At 44.7% G+C, this 21,541-nt stretch overlaps 1 protein-coding gene across 1 annotated transcript in view; it reads left to right on the plus strand.

Annotated features, from left to right (window-relative positions):
* uhrf1.L (ubiquitin-like with PHD and ring finger domains 1 L homeolog) overlaps window positions 1-21,541 on the plus strand; it is a gene marked incomplete at its 5' end in the record, with an annotated part of 70,706 nt that overhangs the window by 3,680 nt on the left and 45,485 nt on the right. The window contains 3 exons of the mRNA XM_041560668.1: window positions 8,451-8,605; window positions 9,064-9,168; window positions 11,584-11,690. Coding sequence (XP_041416602.1) covers window positions 8,451-8,605; window positions 9,064-9,168; window positions 11,584-11,690 — 367 coding nt within the window. The remainder of the gene's footprint in view (window positions 1-8,450; window positions 8,606-9,063; window positions 9,169-11,583; window positions 11,691-21,541) is intronic.

Raw genomic sequence — 21,541 nt, forward strand, 5'->3', positions numbered from 1 at the left:
AGCGGAGTTGCACGCATCCATTTTCCGGCTCCTCCTGGCCTGGACTGTGGGTTCTGGCAAATGCCAGAGGGGCTGCTATAAGGTGTCATAGAAAGTCAGTATTTTGTGGGCTGGTGGGGGCTGATTGGGCCTCTGTGTACCGGAAATGCCAAGGCCTATTTAGATTCTCAGTCACTGTGACACTGCCCAGAATTAGACGTGTTATCTACAAAGACCCCTAGATCCTTCTCATTTAAGGAAACTCTCAACACACTGCCATTTAGTGTATAACTTGCATTTATATTATTTTTGCCAAAGTGCATAACCTTGCATTTATCAACATTGAACCTCATTTTCCAGTTTGCTGCCCAGTTTGCAAATTTAGACAAATCACTCTGCAAAGTGGCAGCATCCTGCATGGAATCTATAGTTCTTCACAATTTAGTATCATCTGCAAAAATAGAAACAGTACTTTTAATGCCCACCTCCAGGTCATTAATAAACAAGTTGAAAAGCAAGGGACTTAGTACAGAGCCCTGCGGTACTCCACTAACACTGGTCCAATTAGAAAATGTTCCATTTACCACCACTCTTTGTAGTCTATCTTTTAGCCAGTTCTCTATCCAGGTACAAATACTATGTTCCAGGCCAACATTCCTTAATTTAACCAGTAACCGTTTGTGTGGCACTGTATCAAATGCTTTAGCAAAGTCTAAGTAAATCACATCCACTGCCATCCCAGAATCGAGGTCTCTACTTACCTTCTTATAAAAAGAAATTAAGTTAGTCTGGCAAGATCTATTACGCATAAACCATGCTGGCACAAACTCATAGTATTATGATTTGCTATTAAGTCCAGTATCTTATCCTTTATTAACCCTTCGAAAAGCTTTCCTACCACTGACGTCAGACTAACTGGCCTATAGTTGTGAGGCTGAGAACGGGTTCCTGTTATGATCACGTGATGTTATGATCACTATTCCCTAAATGCTCACCCATACAAATTCTAGAGAGAAGTTCGCTATTATTCGTTATTACAAGATCCAAAAGAAAATTATTCCTAGGTAGGTTTTTCCTTTAACACATACTCACTAGCAATCACACCTTTTTGTAAGGACTTCTGTAATGTTGTTCAAAAGTTATTTGCAAGGAAATAGTTATGAGATCCTTTATCCTGAAACTCAGTTCTCCAGGAAGCACTAAATTACAGGAATGCCACCTAACAGACTCCATTTTAATCTGAATTAACATTTTTAAACATTTCCTTTTTTCTCAGGAATTATTAAACAGTACCTTGTATTTGATCCAAACGGAGATAATTTGTATAGCAGGGAAAATAATCATATTGGCTAGGTTTAATTTTTAGTAAACTTAAGGTATGAAGATTCAAATTACAGTGGTGTGAAAAACTATTTGCCCCCTTCCTGATTTCTTATTCTTTTGCATGTTTGTCACACTTAAATGTTTCTGCTCATCAAAAACCGTTAACTATTAGTCAAAGATAACATAATTGAACACAAAATGCAGTTTTTAAATGAAGGTTTACGTTATTAAGGGAGAAAAAAAACTCCAAATCTACATGGGCCTGTGTGAAAAAGTGATTGCCCCCCTTGTTATAAAATAACTTAACTGTGGTTTATCAGACCTGAGTTCAATTTCAAAGGTTATAAAGCCATTTCTAAAGCTTTGGGACTCCAGCGAACCACAGTGAGAGCCATTATCCACAAATGGCAAAAACATGGAACAGTGGTGGAACCTTCCCAGGAGTGGCCGGCCGACCAAAATTACCCCAAGAGCGCAGAGACAACTCATCCCGAGAAGCCACAAAAGACCCCAGGACAACATCTAAAGAACTGCAGGCCTCACTTGCCTCAATTAAGGTCAGTGTTCACGACTCCACCATAAGAAAGAGACTGGGCAAAAACGGTCTGCATGGCAGATTTCCAAGGCACAAACCACTTTTAAGCAAAAAGAACATTAAGGCTCGTCTCAATTTTGCTAAAAAACATCTCAATGATTGCCAAGACTTTTGGGAAAATACCTTGTGGACAGACGAGACAAAAGTTGAACTTTTTTGGAAGGTGCGCGTCCCGTTACATCTGGCGTAAAAGTAACACAGCATTTCAGAAAAAGAACATCATACCAACAGTAAAATATGGTGGTGGTAGTGTGATGGTCTGGGGTTGTTTTGCTGCTTCAGGACCTGGAAGACTTGCTGTGATAGATGGAACCATGAATTCTACTGTCTACCAAAAAATCCTGAAGGAGAATGTCCGGCCATCTGTTCGTCAACTCAAGCTGAAGCGATCTTGGGTGCTGCAGCAGGACAATGACCCAAAACACACCAGCAAATCCACCTCTGAATGGCTGAAGAAAAACAAAATGAAGACTTTGGAGTGGCCTAGTCAAAGTCCTGACCTGAATCCTATTGAGATGTTGTGGCATGACCTTAAAAGGCGGTTCATGCTAGAAAACCCTCAAATAAAGCTGAATTACAACAATTCTGCAAAGATGAGTGGGCCAAAATTCCTCCAGAGCGCTGTAAAAGACTCGTTGCAAGTTATCGCAAACGCTTGATTGCAGTTATTGCTGCTAAGGGTGGCCCAACCAGTTATTAGGTTCAGGGGGCAATTACTTTTTCACACAGGTTTGGATTTCTTTTCTCCCTAAATAATAAAAACCCTCATTTAAAAACTGCATTTTGTGTTGTGTTATCTTTGACTAATAGTTAAATGTGTTTGATGATCAGAAACATTTTGTGTGACAAACATGCAAAAGAATAAGAAATCAGGAAGGGGGCAAATAGTTCACACCACTGTAGAGAGAAGCCCCTTATCCAGAAAACACCAGGTCTCGATCTTTCTGCATAACTGGTCCTATACCTGTATATTACTAGCAAAATATCTTCTAAAACCTGCTGTAGCCACCAACAACTTGATTTGCTTTTATCCACTTATACCTCTACAGAGGGTCTTGCAACTTTTTATAATAAGGAAAATTAACCAAAATCATTTATAGAACACTCCGAGCTTTGTAAACGTTACTGCATGAGAGATTAGTTACATAGGATGGTTAACACCTTCTACAGTGAGAATCGTAATGATTTAATTTTAAAATGACAAACATTTTTGTTGTTGCTACCTGTCGCAATCTGCCTGTTTTATAACATTTTAGATTACAATTTGTTGACAGTGTGGTTTTTTTTTTATTTTATTTTTTTTTTTACAATGGGAATGTTATGGTCACTATTACTCTGGTGTTCTGTTTATTTGTAGTTCTGTCTTTAGATATTTCCCAGATTGGCCCTTCTGTCAGTGCAGACGTCTGGGGTTAACTCTGATCCTCTCTGGAGGCAGGACAAATAATAAACAAACTCCTCTTTCCCCTATAACTCTGGGGCTCTCACTTCCCACTCTAGTTTATTTGTCCTGATTGCAGGAGGGTTACCCCCAGTGTTTTAGTGTAGTAAGGTTATCCTAGTTAAGGGGAGCGCGTGTTACACCGCTCCCCAGGGACCTGAGCAGGGTTTCCCCCTCCTTCCCAAAACTGCCAAGTGGGGAATACTTTGACTGCAGCAAACAGATGGCTCAGGTAGCTAAGCCCTTAGGGCACGAAGAGGATTTCGGCTGTTTCACCCTGAAGTGTCAGAGGCTGATATGCCAGGCTCCAGTTCCTGGTTGCAGGTAGGAGCATGGTTAATGGCGCGCTCAGCGGTTTCACGCGGTGCAAGTTGCCATATAGCGTCAGTGTTCGCGTGTTTTCGCCCGCGCTTCTGGTGACGTCATTAAAGAGCGCCGCACAAACTCGCTGCTGGAAAGCTATGTTTGTGCCAGGGGATACTGTGTTCGTTCTCTGTCAGGAGGAAATGCGCTCAGGCTAGCAAGGAGTCACAGAAGGTTGTCTGGACTCAGGAAGCCTATTCAAAAGAGTTTTTTTTTTTTTTTTTGGTTTATTTCTGCTGGGCAGTATGTCAGTTCCCCAGGCTCTCATTGATCTGATTCAAGATCTGCCTTCCAATGAACCTAGGCCTAGGAAATCTAGAGCTAAGCCTAAGAAGACCACCCACTGCAAGCCCTGGTGCTTTACTTCTTGGTCACATGGCAGAAGTTAATACTGCTGCACAATCTGCAGTGCAGGTACAAGGGTTGGATTTACCCATTGGTCCTGGCCTACTGCAGCCCGATATGGCAGAAGCCCGGCCAGGTACATCCCAAATTAATTTACAGCAAAACCAACTTTCGGATTTGATTAGCTGGTTTAAAGCAACTGTTCAGCAATCAATAGAACACCAATCTAACCCGTGAAGAAGGGCAAAGTCACCTTCCACATCGGATTCAGAGCTTTCCTCCAGTGAATTACCAGGGGGTCAGCAGTCTCCAGATTTTCCAAGCGGTGATTCAGATTCTAGTTCAGGCTATGAGTTTGCCTCCTATGTTACTTCTGAACAGGGGCACAGGCTTCTTCGGGATATGCTCCAAACCCTAGAAATTAAGGATACAGCTGAGCCAGTCTCCAAAGCTGACAGAAGTCCTTGGTATGCAAGTTAAGAAACTCAAGTGCTTTCCAGTGTTTTAAGTCCGTTAATCAAAGCATTGATTCTGAATGGCGTACACCAGAGAGACGCATGAATCTAAGGAAGAAGTTCTTCACAAAGTTTCCAGTCTCTCAAGAATTTGGGATCAAGTGGGACAAACCTCCCAAGGTAGATTCTGCGATATCGCGCTTATCTAGATATAAAATTCTTCCAACAGAAGATGCCACGGCATTCAAGGATCACATGGATAAGCGTATGAAGAATAATCTCAGAAGTTATGTTAATGTAGCGGCTACCTTTAGACCAGCTTCAGCAATAGCTGGATTGGCTCGCACGACAAAGTTTTGGACTCAGGAGATTCTAAAGCAGTACGAACAAGATACTGTACTACAGACCAAACTAGGACATGTTTCTACAGCTCTAGATTTCATGAGTGAAGCTGCCATGGAGATTATTCGTTTATCAGCACGGGCATCCGCTAACACGGTTGTTGCCCGCAGAGCTCTGTGGCTACGTCACTGGTCGGGAGACAATGCTTCGAAGGGTAGACTCATAGCTCTTCCATTCTCGGGGGAGCATTTGTTCGGGCCAGAATTAAAACAAATCACTGAGGTAACGGGGGAAGAGTGCATTTCTTCCTCAGGGGAGAAGGTTCCGCCCTGAGGCTAACCGTAGACCGCCTAACAGACAATGGGGGTCTTCGTCTCGTTCCTTTCGTACCTACAGGAACCCGAGTCAAGGTCAATCCTCGTCAACTGTCTACTCTAACAGAAAGACTACCCCCTGGCATCGACGCCATAAGCAAAACAGGAAGCCAGCGCTGGCAAAACCCAATGACGCATGAAGGTCAGGTCACACTGGGAGCAACAGGGGCTGTTGGGGGAAGGCTTCTTCGGTTCTCGTCCAGGACGAATGGGCGCTTCAGATTGTAGGGAAAGGCTACAAAATACCTTTCGCTTCCCTCCCGGAGAGTATTCGTACCCTCTGCCATTCCTCGCAACCCAGTCAAGCACAAAGCACTCCAAGCCTGCATACAGGAACTATTGCAGAGCAATGTTATAGTAGAGTGCCGCATCAGTTCCGGTTCAGAGGGTTCTACACCAATATGTTCTTGGTCAGAAAGCAAGGAGGTCAGTACAGACCAGTGCTAAACTTAAAACCACTCAACAAGTTTATCAGGAAGAAGCGCTTCAGGATGGAAACTTTTTGAGATCTGTGATCAATTCAATGGAACGGGACACTTCATGACTACCATATATTTAAAGGACGCTTATCTTCACATACCCATACACCCAAACCACCCAAACCACCAGAGCTTTTTGAGGTTTGCAGTGGCAGATCATTTTTAGATTTGAGCCCTACCATTTGGGCTAACCACAGCACCGCGTGTCTTTACCAAAATTCTGGCTCCAATAATAGCCATATTAAGAAGATGCGTTATGGCGATACCGTACCTAGACGACATACTCATAAAGGGCTCTTCGCTAGAAGTGACGATGTACCACACGCAACAGACACTCCAGACTTTGGAGGAATTTGGTTGGATTATCAACCACAAAAAAAGTGCATTGGTTCCAGAGCAGAAGATTCGCTTTCTAGGGATGATGTTCGATTCAGCAACTCAAACAATCTCTCTCCCAAAGGAGAAGGTATTCAAACTGCAGTTATCAACCAGACGGTTCTTAGCCAAGCAGGTGACATCAGCGGAGGATTGTCTGAGGCTTCTGGGCCTAATGGTCTCGGCCTTAGAAGCAGTGCCTTACTCGCATTTTCATATCAGGGCTCTGCAGACGGCGTTCCTCCAAGTCTGGGACAAGAACCATAAAGACCTATTGCAAACAATCGCTATCACCGATGCAGTCAAGTGTCAAATCATGTGGTGGCTAAACAGTCACAATCTGACCAAAGGCCACTTATGGCACTTCCTCCATGGAGGGTAATCAGCACAGATGCCAGTCTCTCAGGCTGGGGGCCCACATGGAGGGTCTTTCTTGTCAGGGCAGGTGGTCTCAGGAGGAAGCGAGCCTGCACATAAATGTTTTAGAGCTCAAAGCAGTCTACAAGGCAATACATCACTGGTCTCCTCTGTTAGAATCAAAACCAATTCGAATTCAGTCAGACAACGCAACTGTCAGGGAGGAACAAGAAGCAAGGATGCCATGAGGGAGGTATCCAGGATCTTTGAGTGGGCGGAGAACAATGTTCCTGCCATCTCAGCGATGTTCATACTGGGGCTAGAAAACTGGGAAGCGGATTTTCTCAGCAGAAACACCATAGACCAAGCGGAATGGTCACTCCACCCAGAAGTGTTCCAGGCTATAACAAACAGGCTAGGTATTCCGGAGATAGATCTTATGGCATCTTACAAGAACAACAAGCTGCCCAGATATTTCGCAAGGTCAAGGGACCCGAAGGCAGAGGCCATAGATGCTCTGGTGATCCCATGGTCATTCAGCCTAGTTTACATTTTTCCACCCCTTCCTCTTCTGCCAAGAGTGATCAGAAAGATAAAGGACGACCAGGTTCCAGCAATACTGATTGCACCAGACTGGCCACGTCGAACATGGTATGCAGATCTGGTGTCAGTCAGTGGGCCCTCCGTGGCGGCTGCCATTGTGGCGGGATCTCCTATCCCAGGGGCCAGTATATCACGACAAGGTGGAAACTTGAAGCACGGCTCTGGAAAGCTAGAGGGTTCCGGGAGAAAGTCATTGGTACCCTACTCAAGGCAAGAAAGCAGACCACGTCAAAAGCATATCACAGAATTTGGAGAGTTTTTCAGACATGGTGCAAAGACAACGGTCTAGGGTGGCAACATTGTTCAACTCCTCAGCTTTTTGCAGAGGGGGCTGGATAAACGTCTTGGCTTTTCCACCCTGAAGACACAAACGTCGGCACTGTCCGTTCTGTTTCAGTGGGCCTTATTACCAGAAGTAAAACCGTTTTTCCAGGCAGTGATGCATATCAAGCCACCATTTAGGGATCCGACACCACCTTGGGACTTAAACTTGGTTCTCAGGGCCTTACAGCAGGAGCCTTTCGAGCCTCTACGGTCGTGTGATATTAAGTTCCTCACATGGAAGGTAACTTTTCTGTTGCCAATTTGCTCAGCAAAAAGTTTAGGAACTACAAGCTTTGTCTATTAAGGAACCATGGTTAATATTTCACAAGGATAAGGCAGTTTTCAGAACACCAAAGGGGTTCCTACCAAAGGTGGTATCTGGATTCCACATTAATCAAGAGATAGTAGTTCCATCACTATGTCCAGAACCAAAGAATGATGGGGAACGCAAACTTCATTATTACGGATATATGCCAAGAGGTCCTCTTTTAGGCGCACTGAGGCTTTGTTGGTTACTTATGGAACCCTCAGAAAGGGGTTAGGACCCTCAAAACGAACAATTGCAAGATGGCTAGTAGATACCATTTCATTTGCCTATAATCAAGCAAACAAACCAGTACCGTTTCGAGTGAATGCGCATTCTACCAGAGCAGTAAGCACTTCTTGGGCGCTGCAAAATATGGCATCACCGGAACAAATTTGTAAAGCGGCAACTTGGTCTTCAATTCATACCTTTACCAAGTTCTATAAGCTAAACACTTTTGCTTCTTCGGAAGCTGCTTTTGGGAGAAAAGTGCTCCAGGCAGTTGTTACTGCCCTCCCGGTCTGGGCACAAACTGCTTTTTTACGTCCCCAGACAGAAGGGCCAATCTGGGAAAAAGGGGTTTTCTTACCGGTAAATCCTTTTCTCCCGGGCCCGTACTTTCAGTGCAGTAAGTCCCTCCCTTTTTTGTTATGGAGATGTTGGCTATTGCCAAGGGTCCTTTCGGCCCAGTTATCGGTAATATTTAGCTTTGAATGCTATTAATTCTAGTCACTAATTTATGTGATGTATTTTTGTTACCTGTGTCTGCTCCTGTATCTCTCTGCTTCTAGCTTTAGAACGAGAAACTAGAGTGGGAAGAGAGAGCCCCAGAGTTATAGGGGAAGGAGGAGTTTCAGTTTATTATTTGTCCTGCCTCCAGAAAGGATCAGAGTTAACCCCAGACGTCTGCACTGACAGTACGGGCCCAGGAGAAAAGGATTTACCGGTAAGAAAATCCCTTTTTAGATGACATTCTTAGTGCCTTCAACATAAACTGTGCTGGCAATTTTATATATTGTCATTATCAGAATATTCTAAAATCCCTCATTAATGACATGTCATGAATAGAAATGTAGGGGGCTCCTAGTGTACAGCCCTCTCGGTTTGTTCTTTGGGGTACTAAGTAAAAGCAGGCAGTACTGGAGCTTCCAGTGAAGCGCATTACACAAACTTTAGGAAGTGTATCTGTTGGTTTGTACCTTTGCCTGCTGACATGTGGAAGGTATGTTCTTGCCAAACTAAGAGTTAAATTTGATGTAAATGTTTGACCCAAGAATAGGGATTCTAATAGAATTCCCTAAATGCATTTCTATATAGTATCCTCCATTTTGGCTACTGTGATTAAAATCTAATTTTATGTTTGCTGAATGGGTTGTAAAATTTGATGTTACTCCAACTGCGCAGGTGAGTGAATCTGGAGTGCACAGGCCACATGTTGCTGGTATACATGGAAGAAGCAATGATGGCTCATATTCCTTAGTGCTGGCTGGAGGCTATGAAGATGATGTGGTAAGTAGAATGGTTTTCTTTTTGAAACGTTTTGTAATTTGATACCCCTAGTGCTAAACTATTCGTTCTGCTTATTTTGTGCTTACTCCCTAAGCCATGGGTTATGGAGGGTGAAACGGCCACAAATAATGTTGGCTAATTCTGATAAAATGCTACTTGGGAAAGGTCCGAAGCTGCAGAAAGTGCAGCTGCCAAAAGGTCCATGTCCTTAAGAGCCTCCAACACCTCAGGCACCCACTCACCTATAGTCATGCCAGACTGGTTTATGGACTTTCAAACATCCTTCATGGGTGTGATGGCATCCACTAATAAATTTGCCACAATGGCAACGCAAAAACACCCGGTTGCTACAACCTCATCAAAGTCTTTAGACTGTAAGCCCTACGGGGTAGGGTCCTCTAGCCTTTTGTCTCCTTGACACTGAGCACTTAATCTGTATTGTAATTATATTTTTTATATTTATGTGAATTGTATTTCTAATAATGCACTTATTGTTACTTTTATTCCAATGACCCCTTGTTTGTTACTAATTTGTTTTGCTGTACAGTGCTTTGCCCTCGAGTAGCGCTTTACAAATGTATACAGTCCAATCCAACCCCACTTGAAACCAGCGCATAGCTGTCTGAAGATGAACCATCAATACCATCAGTACCTCAGAGTCAGATCCGACTCATCAGCAATAGATTTATCTCAAATCACAATCTGAGGGGATGGAATCTTTTCTGTCGGATATTTCTTCGGATGATGACTTGGCTAGCCAGTCGTCTCTCAAAGATGCTTAGTGCAGAAACACTTACATGGGTTTTCATGGTTCCAGGCAACAATCATGGAGTTCCCAGAGGCTCCCACCCCCAACACAACCACAAACAAACCACAAAAATTCTAAAGATGACTCCTCTAATGCAGGAGTGCCCTTACTTTACTAATGCAGGGTGTGATGGATATGTGAACATTACTAATTGATCTTTCTAAACAAAAACTTTGAGTTTCTAAAAAGAAATGTGATTAAGTTCGAATACCTTACAAATTACTTGCCAGTGGGGGTGGCCTCAAATAGACCTAATGTCATTGTCCTTTAATCAAGTCCCATCACACAGCACACACTATTGTGACCCCAAAGCCATGGTAGTAGATGCTGTAACTATCTCTTGGGACTCCCATTTGAACTACATCTTCAGCCCCTCCCTATGTTCCACAAAGTTGTGAGAAAACTGTTTCAAAGTTGCTCTGCAGAAACCAACTGCAAATCAGACTGATGCTAGAACCTCTTGGACAGCTTAAAGCATAATCCCACATTTGTGCCCTCCATGGTACTTGAAACTAGTTTATCTGTAGGTAACCCCCCCCCCCCATGTCCGTGTCTTATGAGGACAAGGTGGTTCTCCACACACATTTGGACTTTACTCCAAAGGTGGTTTCAGAATCAACCAAGCGATTGTTTTACCATCACTATATCCTAAACTGAAAAACACAACTGACAGCCATGCAAAAAAGTATCTCTCTCCCTCTCCTGTTCCACATCTTATTTGTAACCAGGATAGCAAGGACATGGGAAAACTCCAGATATTACAACACTTCAAGCATTAAAACAAGATCTTAACCAAAATACGAATGCTCCTTTGCCCTCACTCAAGGGTCGTTTACCAAAATTGCAAAATACTGGTAACCTCTGTACACTCGCAAGTGTTGTATTCCTTAAGAAACAGACTCCTCCTTTATTCTATTTGGACCCCCTTACCAGGGGAACAAGGCTTCCAAAAACACTATAGGCAGATGTGGGAAATGGTAATGTGCGGGTCGGCCTTGTTCGGGCTGAGCTCATCAGCCTGCTCTCCCACTTCCGGTTTTATAGGAGTGCCTGCCCCGCCACTTTTGTGACTTCCTCGCAGGTGGGATCAATTTGAGAAAGCATAGCCTAATGCTGGGAAGAGGACCTGTATGGGCAGGGCCCCATACGACAATTTCCTGGGCCCCCTGGACTGCACCCACCACAAGCCCCACCTACAGGTCTAGTAAAAAAAAAAAAAAAATTGGTGGCTAGGGTTACCACATGTTAATAAAAAATAAAAAGATATTGGTGGTCAGGGGCCCCCCATTAAAAAATATTGGTGGCTAGGACCCCACATGAGAAAAAAAATTGGTGGCCAGAGGCCCCCCCACATTGAGAAAATTGGTGGCCAGGGCCCCTTAAACGTCCATGCCTTCTCGAAGTCAGCAGCTCTCAGAAAGATGCGAGGCCCTGCTAATCAAGTAAGTGTGGCGTGGCCGGGCCCCCCTTACCCTCGGGGCCCCCTACAACTGTCCCCCCGATGGCTGCCCTGTGTATGGGACTCGAGTACTACTGCTATAGCAAAATTTGTCTTCATTCTATTCAACCCTGGTGTGTTTTTTTTTTTTTTTTGTTTATGGTCCTAGGATAATGGAAATGAGTTTACTTATACTGGCAGCGGTGGTCGGGACCTGTCTGGAAACAAGAGAACAGCAGAGCAGTCTTGTGACCAGAAACTCACAAATATGAACAGGTAGCTTGTTTATGCAGTCATGTTGCATCAATTGACCTGGATACTTTCTATAAAAAAAAAAGAATTTCACTGGAGAGCTGATTTAGTGAAGCAGTGAAGACGTTTATTCAAGATGCATTTAGCAGTAGTCTTCACTGCTTCACTAAATCAGCTCTCCAGTGAAATCCTCATTTTCTACATAATACCTCTTCTCTGGACTTGGCAAAACCAGATCACTGTTGGATTGAGCTATTCCTTATACATACGGTTTGTGGCAACAAGTTATTTGTATTTTGGACATTATAAAAAAAAAAAGCCATAATATAGTAAACTGTTGCATGTTTAAGTTCACTGCCCTCTTAGCACAGCCACACCTAATTGTGAGTACACTTATATACAGCTTTCTTTGTGAAAATGTGCTTATGGTAAAAGTCAGACCCAGTCTCTGGATTCTGGCAAATACCAGTGGAGCTGCTATAACTTTAAACCATATTGGTTTAGTGGGTTGGTGTGGGGTTATTTTTTAACTAGAAATCAAAGGGACTTGAATCCCAGTTTGGGCCTGGCACATATTAAATCTACTGATGAATTTAGAGCAAAGAGTCATGTTGAACTGTTAAATGCACTGTGAAATGAGAATCGGTGACAAGGGTATATGTTGATGCATATATCTGTCATTTTCCAGTTGTCCATACTTTTTGCTTCTTCAGACAGTTTGTCATTGTCAGTTAAAACCCCCTCAATTACACTTTTGTAACCAGAGACCAGAATTATCTGGGGGGGGGGGGTACAGCTTGATTTTAAAAAATGTTCCTGCATTTCTGGAAACAGACTTTTTCCTATGTATGTATGCTTATGCCACTTCCTCTTAAAGGACAAGGAAACCTATAACAAACACATTATAAAGGCATTATTTGGTATGAATTACTGTGCTGGATTAGTCCAATGTTCTTGCTGGCATTTTGTTTGATATGTACTTTTAACACAATCCAGGAGTTGGCTGTCTAATGTTACTACCCTGGACAGTCTTGGTGCACGTTTGCTGATGTTTTAGTAGTTTGCTTGATAAACTATTCTTTGCTGCTTCAATGGTGCTCAAATGGCTAGGTTTGCATGCATGTCAGTGTTGACCCCTCTAAGCACGCCCCCCCCTGGCAAAAGGAATAGCATGATCTGCAGCTAGGGTCAAGGAGAAGGGTTTTTAGTATGTGTGGTAGTGAAAGGAAGTAGCTTTAGTAAGATGGCGGCATTCAGAGACCCGGTATCTGACTTAGAAACAGCTAAAACTTTTTAAGGTACATTTGGATAGCTAAAACCTAGCAATCTAATACTCTTGGAGAAGTAGAAACAGGTGTTTTTAACTCCACTTCCAGCCTTATTTTTTTTTTTTGTTCAGAAAAGTTTTTTATTTGAAAGAAAAATAAATGGTAACTGTGTCAGACAAAGGTTAGAAACATCATGTCATGAAACAAAAAAGGCACAATCAAAACATTTATCACATAGGCAGTAGTTACCTTAGCCTCCCACCCCCCTCAGGACAAGAAACATGAAGACCACAAGGTAATCGTGCCACAAAAGGGTTCCTAAACTCGTGCAGGATGTAGGGGTGGAGTGCAGTCCAAGCTACCAGTCCATAGCTGCAAAATCTGTATGTATTTAAGCAGTTGTCCTTTCCTTTCTAAGGCAGCTCTTTCAATTGCGGCCACATAGTTCATAGCCACATGCCATTCTTGGATAGATGGAGTCCTTCCAATGCAAGGTTATCACTTCTGTGCTTGAAATAAAGCCTTCAGTACAAAAATCCTGGTGTATTTGTTCAAGGAAGCTTTCCAAGTCCAGATATAAGACAAGATCTTACTCCGGCTGCACTCCACCCCGGAATGGCACCATTCAGCCACGCTATTTTCTCCCGCCAGTATTGTTGTAGAGCCGTACATGCCCAGATCGTGTGAAACAGGGTGGCCACCTCCGTCTCACATCTAACACATAGTGGTGATGGCACCGCCTTCATAACAAACAGCCTATGTTTAGTAAAATATGCCCTGTGGATGAAATAAAGTTGCACTAATCGGTCTCTGCGACAGAGAGACCAGCAGTGGGGTTTTCAGGATCAGATCCCATTGCTCATCTGAGATAGCTCCTACATCCTCCTCCCATCTCGCCCTAGCCGGGAGCTCGGGGTCCCTGTGTAATGGTGTATGGAGCGGTCTGTATAGTGTGGAAATCAGACCTCCGTTTATTACATAATTACGTATCCAGTATAGGAGAATCTCCCAGCTTGATTGGCTTTTTAACACTCTGTTTTGTTAGGGCCATCCTAAGTTTAAGGTGCGTGAACCACTGAGATGGGGGCAGGTGTCTGGTGGTTTGAAGTGTGTGCATTGGGATCACCTGGCGTCCTCCCAGACATCCCCCAAAGAGGTAATCGAAAGGGACTCCCATACTCTTAGAGGGTCACATAGAAGCAAGTGGGGAAACAATGCATTACCCTATAGGGGTCTGAGGTGGGTAGTCTCTAAATCTAAGGAGTAGGTGTGCTTGGGGAAGAACAACTGATTGCTGTAGGACCAGGGCAGGGTAATGTTTGCTTGGTTTTTTGACCAGTAAGGCCAGCCAAGGGGAGCCAGGGAAACCTGTTACCGAATTTGATGGTACAGCGGGGGGGGAGAGTTCCTCGTGAATCATACAAGCAGTGTGGGACAGCTGGGCTGCTACATAGTAGAGGAACAGATCTGGGAAGGCCACCCCCCCCTCATCCCTACCTCTCATGAGGGTGGACAGTCTAAGCCTAGCCCTGGAGGCTCCCCAGATAAACTTCCCCAAGATTGCATTCAACTTGGTAAATCACTTTTTAGGTACACGTATGGGAGAGTTCCACAAAATATATAACAGTTTGGGTAAAACGTACATTTTTACCAAATGGATTTTCCCAGCGGGGCCAATTGGCAGAGACCCCCAGCGAGTGCATTTGTTTTGGGTCCACTGAACTAGTGGGTCTACATTCTCTTCTATATACTTAGAGAGGGGCAAGGAGACCTGGACCCCTAGGTAGGTTAACTTGTCCGTTATTTGGAGGGGACAGCCCTGTATTGTCTCATCTTGTTGCAGCTTATCCAAAAGGAACAGGTTTGATTTTGAAGTATTGGTCTTTAAACCTGAGATGGAGCCAAATGTATATCAATTGAGTCAGACGCCCCTGTCCCCCAAGTATACCAACGTTTCATCGGCATATAGTTGGATTTTTTCGCGATGCCCCGCCAAATGTAGACCCTGGATATCTGGGCTTAATCGAACTGCTTCAGCAAAGGGCTCAATGGCAAGGGCAAACAGGTGGGACAAGGGGCATCCCAGACATGTACCCCTCCCAAATGTGAAGGATTCAGTACTCAAAGAGTTGATACGTAGCATTGCCGAGGGATATCTATACAGAAGTTTGACCATATCTATAAACCGGGGGCCGAAACCTATCTTAGCCATGACTTGCCACAGGTAGGGCCATTCGACTGTGTCGAAAGCTTTTGCTGTGTCTAGGGCCGCAATAGCTCTAGCGCCTTTATTATCGTGGGAGGCCATCAGATTTAGGAATAAGCATCTAGTGTTGAGAGCTGTGGTTTTGTTAGGAATAAACCCTACCTGGTCTGGGCCGACTAGCTGTGTTATAATTTTCCCTAACCTCCTTGCCAATACTTTGGCGTAAATTTTCACATCTGCCGTCAACCGTGAAATTGGCCTGAAGGACTCACACTGCTGGGGCTCCTTACCCTGTTTCGGTAAGAGAATGATAGCAGCTTCATACATTGTTTGGCAAGGAAACCTGCTCCAAGTGCCTCTTCATATACACTTAGAAGTAAGGGGGATAACAGAGCTGAGTGTCTCTTGTAGAGCTCAATTGGGATGCCATCTATTCCGGAGGCCTTCCCTAGGGGAAAAGAATCAATGGCTTCCTGAACCTCCTGTACTGAAATCTCAGATTCCATAAATTCCCTATAGTCAGGCTGTAGTACAGGAAGATCTAATGGGATAAGAAATTGAGTAATTTCAGGTTCAGTAATCTGCGCTTTAGAGGCATACAAATCTTTGTAGAAGTCTACCAGTAGTTCCTTGAGTTTGTCTGGCTCTGTGTGCAGTACTCCCTGGGGGTCTTTCAAGGCTGGAATGGAGGGGGAGAGTCATTGGTTCTAGCTATGAGAGCAAGCAAGCGACCCGGCCTCTCACCATGCTCAAATATATTGATTTTGGAAAAGTTCTGTTTACTCAGGGCTGTTTGTCTTAGATCGTGCAGGTACTTCTCCTGTGTCTCTCTCAAAGCCTCTAGATTTTCGGCCGCTAGGGAGTCTGACTGCGAAACTTGCTTCTCCAACTCTAGCTGTGTTAAGTGTTACTGCTGTTTGTATGCCTTTGTCAGCTGTGATGGAATTTAAGTATGATTTGAGGGAGTCCCAAAAGGGGAGAATGCAATTGGGAGGAAGGTTAGCCTGAACGAAGTCATTAATAGTTTTCCACCGACTCTTTATTGTCTAGGATTTTGAGCCAAATCGGGTTAATAGACGGGCGTGGAAGTTTGTATGGGAGGCTAAGTTGTAGGCTTAGGGTGGCGTGATCTGAGATCCCTCTGGGGAGGTAGTCAGCCCGCCCGAGGTAGGGAGCTAGAGACCCATTGATGAAAGCCAGGTCAATTCTGGACAGGGCAGAGTGGGAGGTAGTGAAGCAGGAGAATTGCGCCAGAGTGGGGTTGGCCAACCTCCATGGGCCATGCAAGGCTAGGGAGGTCATGATCCTGGCTAATTGGGTTTGAGTGGGGAGGGGCCTCTGGTGCCTGTATACCCTATCCAGCGCTGGAGACAGTACTCCATTAAAGTCACCCACCACAAGTACCATTGTGTGAGGGAACAGAGTCATGTGGTCTGCCAAAGTGTGCAGCACATCCACTTCAAAAGGGGGCGGGATATATATAAATGTTGACCAGAAGTAATTCACAGGCGTAAATGTAACCGTGTAGGAATATAAACCTGCCCTTACTGTCAGTTCTAAGTGACCCGAATCTAAATGGCACACCCTATTTATCAGGATGGACACCCCGGAAGAGTGTGTCGAATATGGGGCGTGATAAAGCCATCCCACCCATGGCCTTTTCAGAGCCCTAAGCTTGGCCCCGGTGAGATGTCTCCTGCAAAAATGCAATTTAGGTTTTGTGCGCCTTTAAAAAGTCCATTACTAGCCTGCGCTTGATGGGAGAGTTTAGGCCACGCACATTCCAGCTGGTCACATATAACGCCATTTAACTTTAGGAAAGGAATGGTTACCAGTATATTCACGCCCTGCCCTCCGCTTTCCACAAGAACCATTCTGAGCGTTATAACACATAATAAACATACAACATTGGATGTACAATTTGAGACATTCGAGGTATTCCCATGGGTGCTTCAAGCACCGGTACATCCCAGCAACCCCGCCTCCCCTTCTACACCCATCCCCAACTGGGGGCAGAATTCATTCCCGAAACCAAAAAAAAGAAAGTGGAGTGGATCCAAAAACTTAGTCCAGTCTAGGACCGTGATCAACTAATGTGGCGCCTCCAAAACCAACAAAATGGCGGTGCCACGCCTCCCTCCTGAGCTTCGATCTAGCAGCTTGGATGGCTTGGTTAGGCTACTGCTGCTACTCATGGCAGAAACAAATAGTAACAAGTGGGGATAAGAGATACGCCAACTCGCGTAAAACCAGTCTCACCTCCTTGAGTTGTTTATAGATGGCACAAAAAACGGGAAGAACAAGGAGGGGATAGCCGCAGGGAGTATGCTCGTGGGTAGTCAAAAAGGGAGTAGCAGTAACAAGGGGGACTTACAGCAGTTAGTAAGGGCAAGGCCGGAGCACAGATCTTAACCCACTCCGGGACCTCAGTGAAGCTGTAGTGGTGGTTTAGTGTTGGCATCCATCCATGCATCTGCCTCCCTCGGAGATGTGAAGAAATGTTGCATTAATTGTAATCCGCAGGCGAGCAGGATAGAGCATCGCATATATCATCTTGGCTGCTCTCATCCGATTTTTTACATCCAGGAACTTCGCCCGCTGCCGATAAACTTCAGCTGAGTAGTCAGCGTAGATAGAGATGGACGCCGACTGGAACCGAATGGCCTCCTTCGTGCACGCCATTGCTAGAATCGCGTTGCGGTCTCTGGCATTCAGTAGTCTGGCGATGAGAGGCCTCGGCGGGGCGTCCGGAGGGGCTGGTCTCGTAGGGATCTGGTGGGTTCTTTCCACTGCGAATGCCGATGAAAGGTTTTCGCGCCCAAACACCTCCTTCAGCCAGGTCTCAACGCAGGCCTCAGGTTTGGCACCCTCCACCTTCTCTGCAAAGCCCACAAACCGGAGGTTGTTATGGCGGAGACGGTTTTCCAGATCGTCTGCTTTGGCGGAGTTGTTGCCAGCATGTTTCTGGACCTCCTGCAACTGCTCCGGTAGCGGGGCACACAGATCCTCCAGCACACTCACCCGCCTCTCTGCTTCAGATGTCCTTTCCCGCAGTTTCTGCAGGTCTTGCCTTATAATGGAGAGGTCCAACTTGATCTCCTCAATTTTGGCATTGATTAGAGTTGCGCTCGCATCTGTAGAAGCTCTAATTTCTTGCAGGATGTCAAGCAGTGTAGTTTCATCCTCGGCCGGTGGGATAGGTGAGGAGGGGGCGCTGGGTTCAGAGCCGCCGCCATCTTGCCTCTCCTCGCGGGCATATTTCCCCAGCTTCACTGCTGCCGCTGAAGCCAGTTTCTGGGCTCTATTCTGTCCCATTATCGACCTTTGGGGTAAAGGTTGCCCCTGCGCTTCTTCTGGAGCCATAGTTGGTAGAGGATCAGTAGCCTAATTCAGAATAACCAGGGCTCAGGGAGAGGAGCTCTGCCACCCACGTCTGATCACATCTAGCTTCAGGCCACGCCCCCTTCCAGCCTGATTTAACATCTTGTTGGTAGACTTTTAAGGGTCCACTGTTTTGAGGGATTCCCTGCCTCCGTATCATATCAGCCAAATAGACTGCTAAAACATTTGACGCCAAACTGCAGTTATGCCTGAATGGCTCAGCGTTTCAAGCACCCTTTTTAGAGATGACTCCCTTTTCTTAAAGGCTTACAGCAACTGCTTCATGAAAGCAACATCCCATCCCTACTAACTTGTCCATTCTCAAACCAACTGCAATAGAATATAGCACAGATCTATCCAAGGATGACTCTTCCTTAAAAGCTAGTACTTCAGATTCAGCAGTAGTTACCAAAAATCAGTTTGACGCAGAATTCAAGAAGAGACAAAGGAGCTCAAAGTGCTCAACAAACTTTGGGTCAGCCAAAAAAGTAAAAAAAGAATGGAAAGACTCCAGACTTACAATGGAGGTGTCTCAACAACCGTCTATCCTTTTAATTACTGGCACAGAGAAGTTGGACCAAATTCCCATGGTCCATGCTCCTGTGGCCAGACGTACCAAGATAATTACTAGAAGATGGCCAGTAATTCAAAGATCCCATTGATTACAAAACAATGCTTGCATAAGAACACTTCTTCCTCCTCTGCATAATTTGTTTCAAGCTTTGGCCAACACCTGTGACTTGGTAAGATGTCCAACGTAGACCTGTATATGTACACACATACATATACAACCAGGATTTATGCAGAGTGACATTAGCGTGTGTGTGTGAAATCTATTGGAAGTGAACTTCATTCTGTAATCCAAAAGTTCATAGAAGGCAAAAGCGACTTCTTGGTCCAATACAAGAGACGCAAAGGCCCATTTTGTTATCCTGCAACAGGGCTATTTACAGAATACTAGACGCCGCCATGGCAGCCACCCCTAAGTTTTTGTGGCTCCAGTAAGACCTCATGGAACCCCCAGAGACAACCATTTAAAGATTGTGTGTTTCAACATAATCCTGCAAAGACCTCGGTGCACACACACAGCTCACTGATCTATAACATGCAGGAGGTGTCTAATACACATTTTACTCAAGGACCTCATACACAAATACTTCTGTACTTCCTCACCTAATATGAAGACTGAGACTACTATCAGTTGGCTAATTCTAAAGCAGGTCACAAGACTGGGGAGGGGTCTTCCTCAACTAAATAGTCCAAACTTCATATCAATGTGCTTGAGCTGCATGTCATCAGTCCTACATTACATTATTGGACAGACCACCTCTGGGGCTTACTTATAAACAATGCTATCAATGTGACTGGTTGCTTATCTCAGTCAAGAAGGGGAACACAGGTGGCCTAGAATGAGGCTTCCAAGGCCCTCCTCTTGCAATTTAAATACCGGGTAGGTGGTCAGATCAATAACGATCCCTGTCTCATTCACATATCGTGGGGGAGACTTTGGCACTTATATTGTACTTTTTCTCTCTCCTTTTAGGAGACTGCAAACGGTACTCGTATTGGCAGTGACCCCTGCTCCTGTCAGTTCCAGATAGCAGGGAAGTTATATGCAAGAAGGCGCAATGCCTGCATTACGGGGTTGTTAACAAATATAGTGCCTGCAGGGAATATCCCGGCACAAATTACTGTGGTTTTTTTTATAAAAAAAAAAAAAAAAAAATCTTTATACTGCTTCTGCTCTCTATATCTTGAACTCTCAGCCTAACATGGCAGCTGAGCAGGCCAAATCACCTTCTCTACCAACGGAGGGCACAGAGGGTCCTAAGAACAAGGAACCCAACAGCACCTTAGCTAAAAAAAATTGTATAAATGTACCAAAGACACAGAGGGACAGTCCTAAGAAGAGCAAACCCTCTAACTTGCCTGAACATTCTAACCCACCTGGGGACTCTAGTCATAGGCCGAAAAATTCTGCAGTTGCCCAGAAAACTTGATTAAGAACATTTTTGAATGTACTACATCAGCATGCGTCACCCGTACTTTAGTCCTCTGGCTAGAGGAGACCCTAGAGGCGATGGACCGTAAAGGCTTTGATATGCATGCTCACCTATCCAAAGTCATAAAACTCAATCCATTTTCTTTGCGACTCCTCCATGGACATACTGTAGCTGTTGGCTAGATCATCAGCAATATCCGTTGCAGCGAGACGAGCGTTATGGATGAAAACCTGGACAGCTGATCCAGCTTCCAAAAAGAACTTAATGGCGTTTCCCTTTAAAGGGACATCCCTGTTGGAACAAAATTTGACACTCGTTAGCAAAATTACAGGGTGGAAAGAGTCATTTTACCACAAGATAAGAAAACAAAACTTTTCCAACACAAAAGCGGTCCTTTCATATATGAAACTGTGACCGCAGAATGCCTTGATGCACCCAAAGACAAAACACGTATACAAGCACTTCCAAGGGCCTTCGATCTTTAAAGAAACCAAACTGGTCATACCAGAAACGCTCCTTTAAAGGAGCACCTGACAAAACACAAGACCAATGAAATCTACCCTCCTCCAAACAGGGAGGTGGTGGTAGGAGGACGTCTCTCTGTTCAAGTAGGAATAGGGTCACACCACTTCAGACAAGTGGGTTACAAGCAGATGTGCTTTCCTCCCAGTGCCTCTGCAACAGAGACCAAAAGGTTTCTATTCTAACCTGTTCCTAGTTCCCAAAAAGGAAGGAAAAGTCAGGCGGGTTCTGGACCTCAAAGCCCTAAACAATTTCCTTCACATCCCAACTTTCAAGATGGAGTCTCTCGGGTCCGTCATAAACAATGTGGAAAAAGATTTCTTAAAGTCCATAGACCTAACTGATGCATATCTACATATACCCATATACAAAGAGCATCTTCAATATCTGCGCTTTACAGTCCTCGGTGGCCATTACCAATTTCAATCGCTCCCATTTGGTCTAGCCACGGGACCGAGAGTGTTTACAAAGATCATGGCAGCACTAGTAGGCCAC

Source organism: Xenopus laevis, chromosome 1L (assembly GCF_017654675.1).
Source record: "Xenopus laevis strain J_2021 chromosome 1L, Xenopus_laevis_v10.1, whole genome shotgun sequence".
Taxonomy (NCBI): Eukaryota; Metazoa; Chordata; class Amphibia; order Anura; family Pipidae; genus Xenopus; species Xenopus laevis.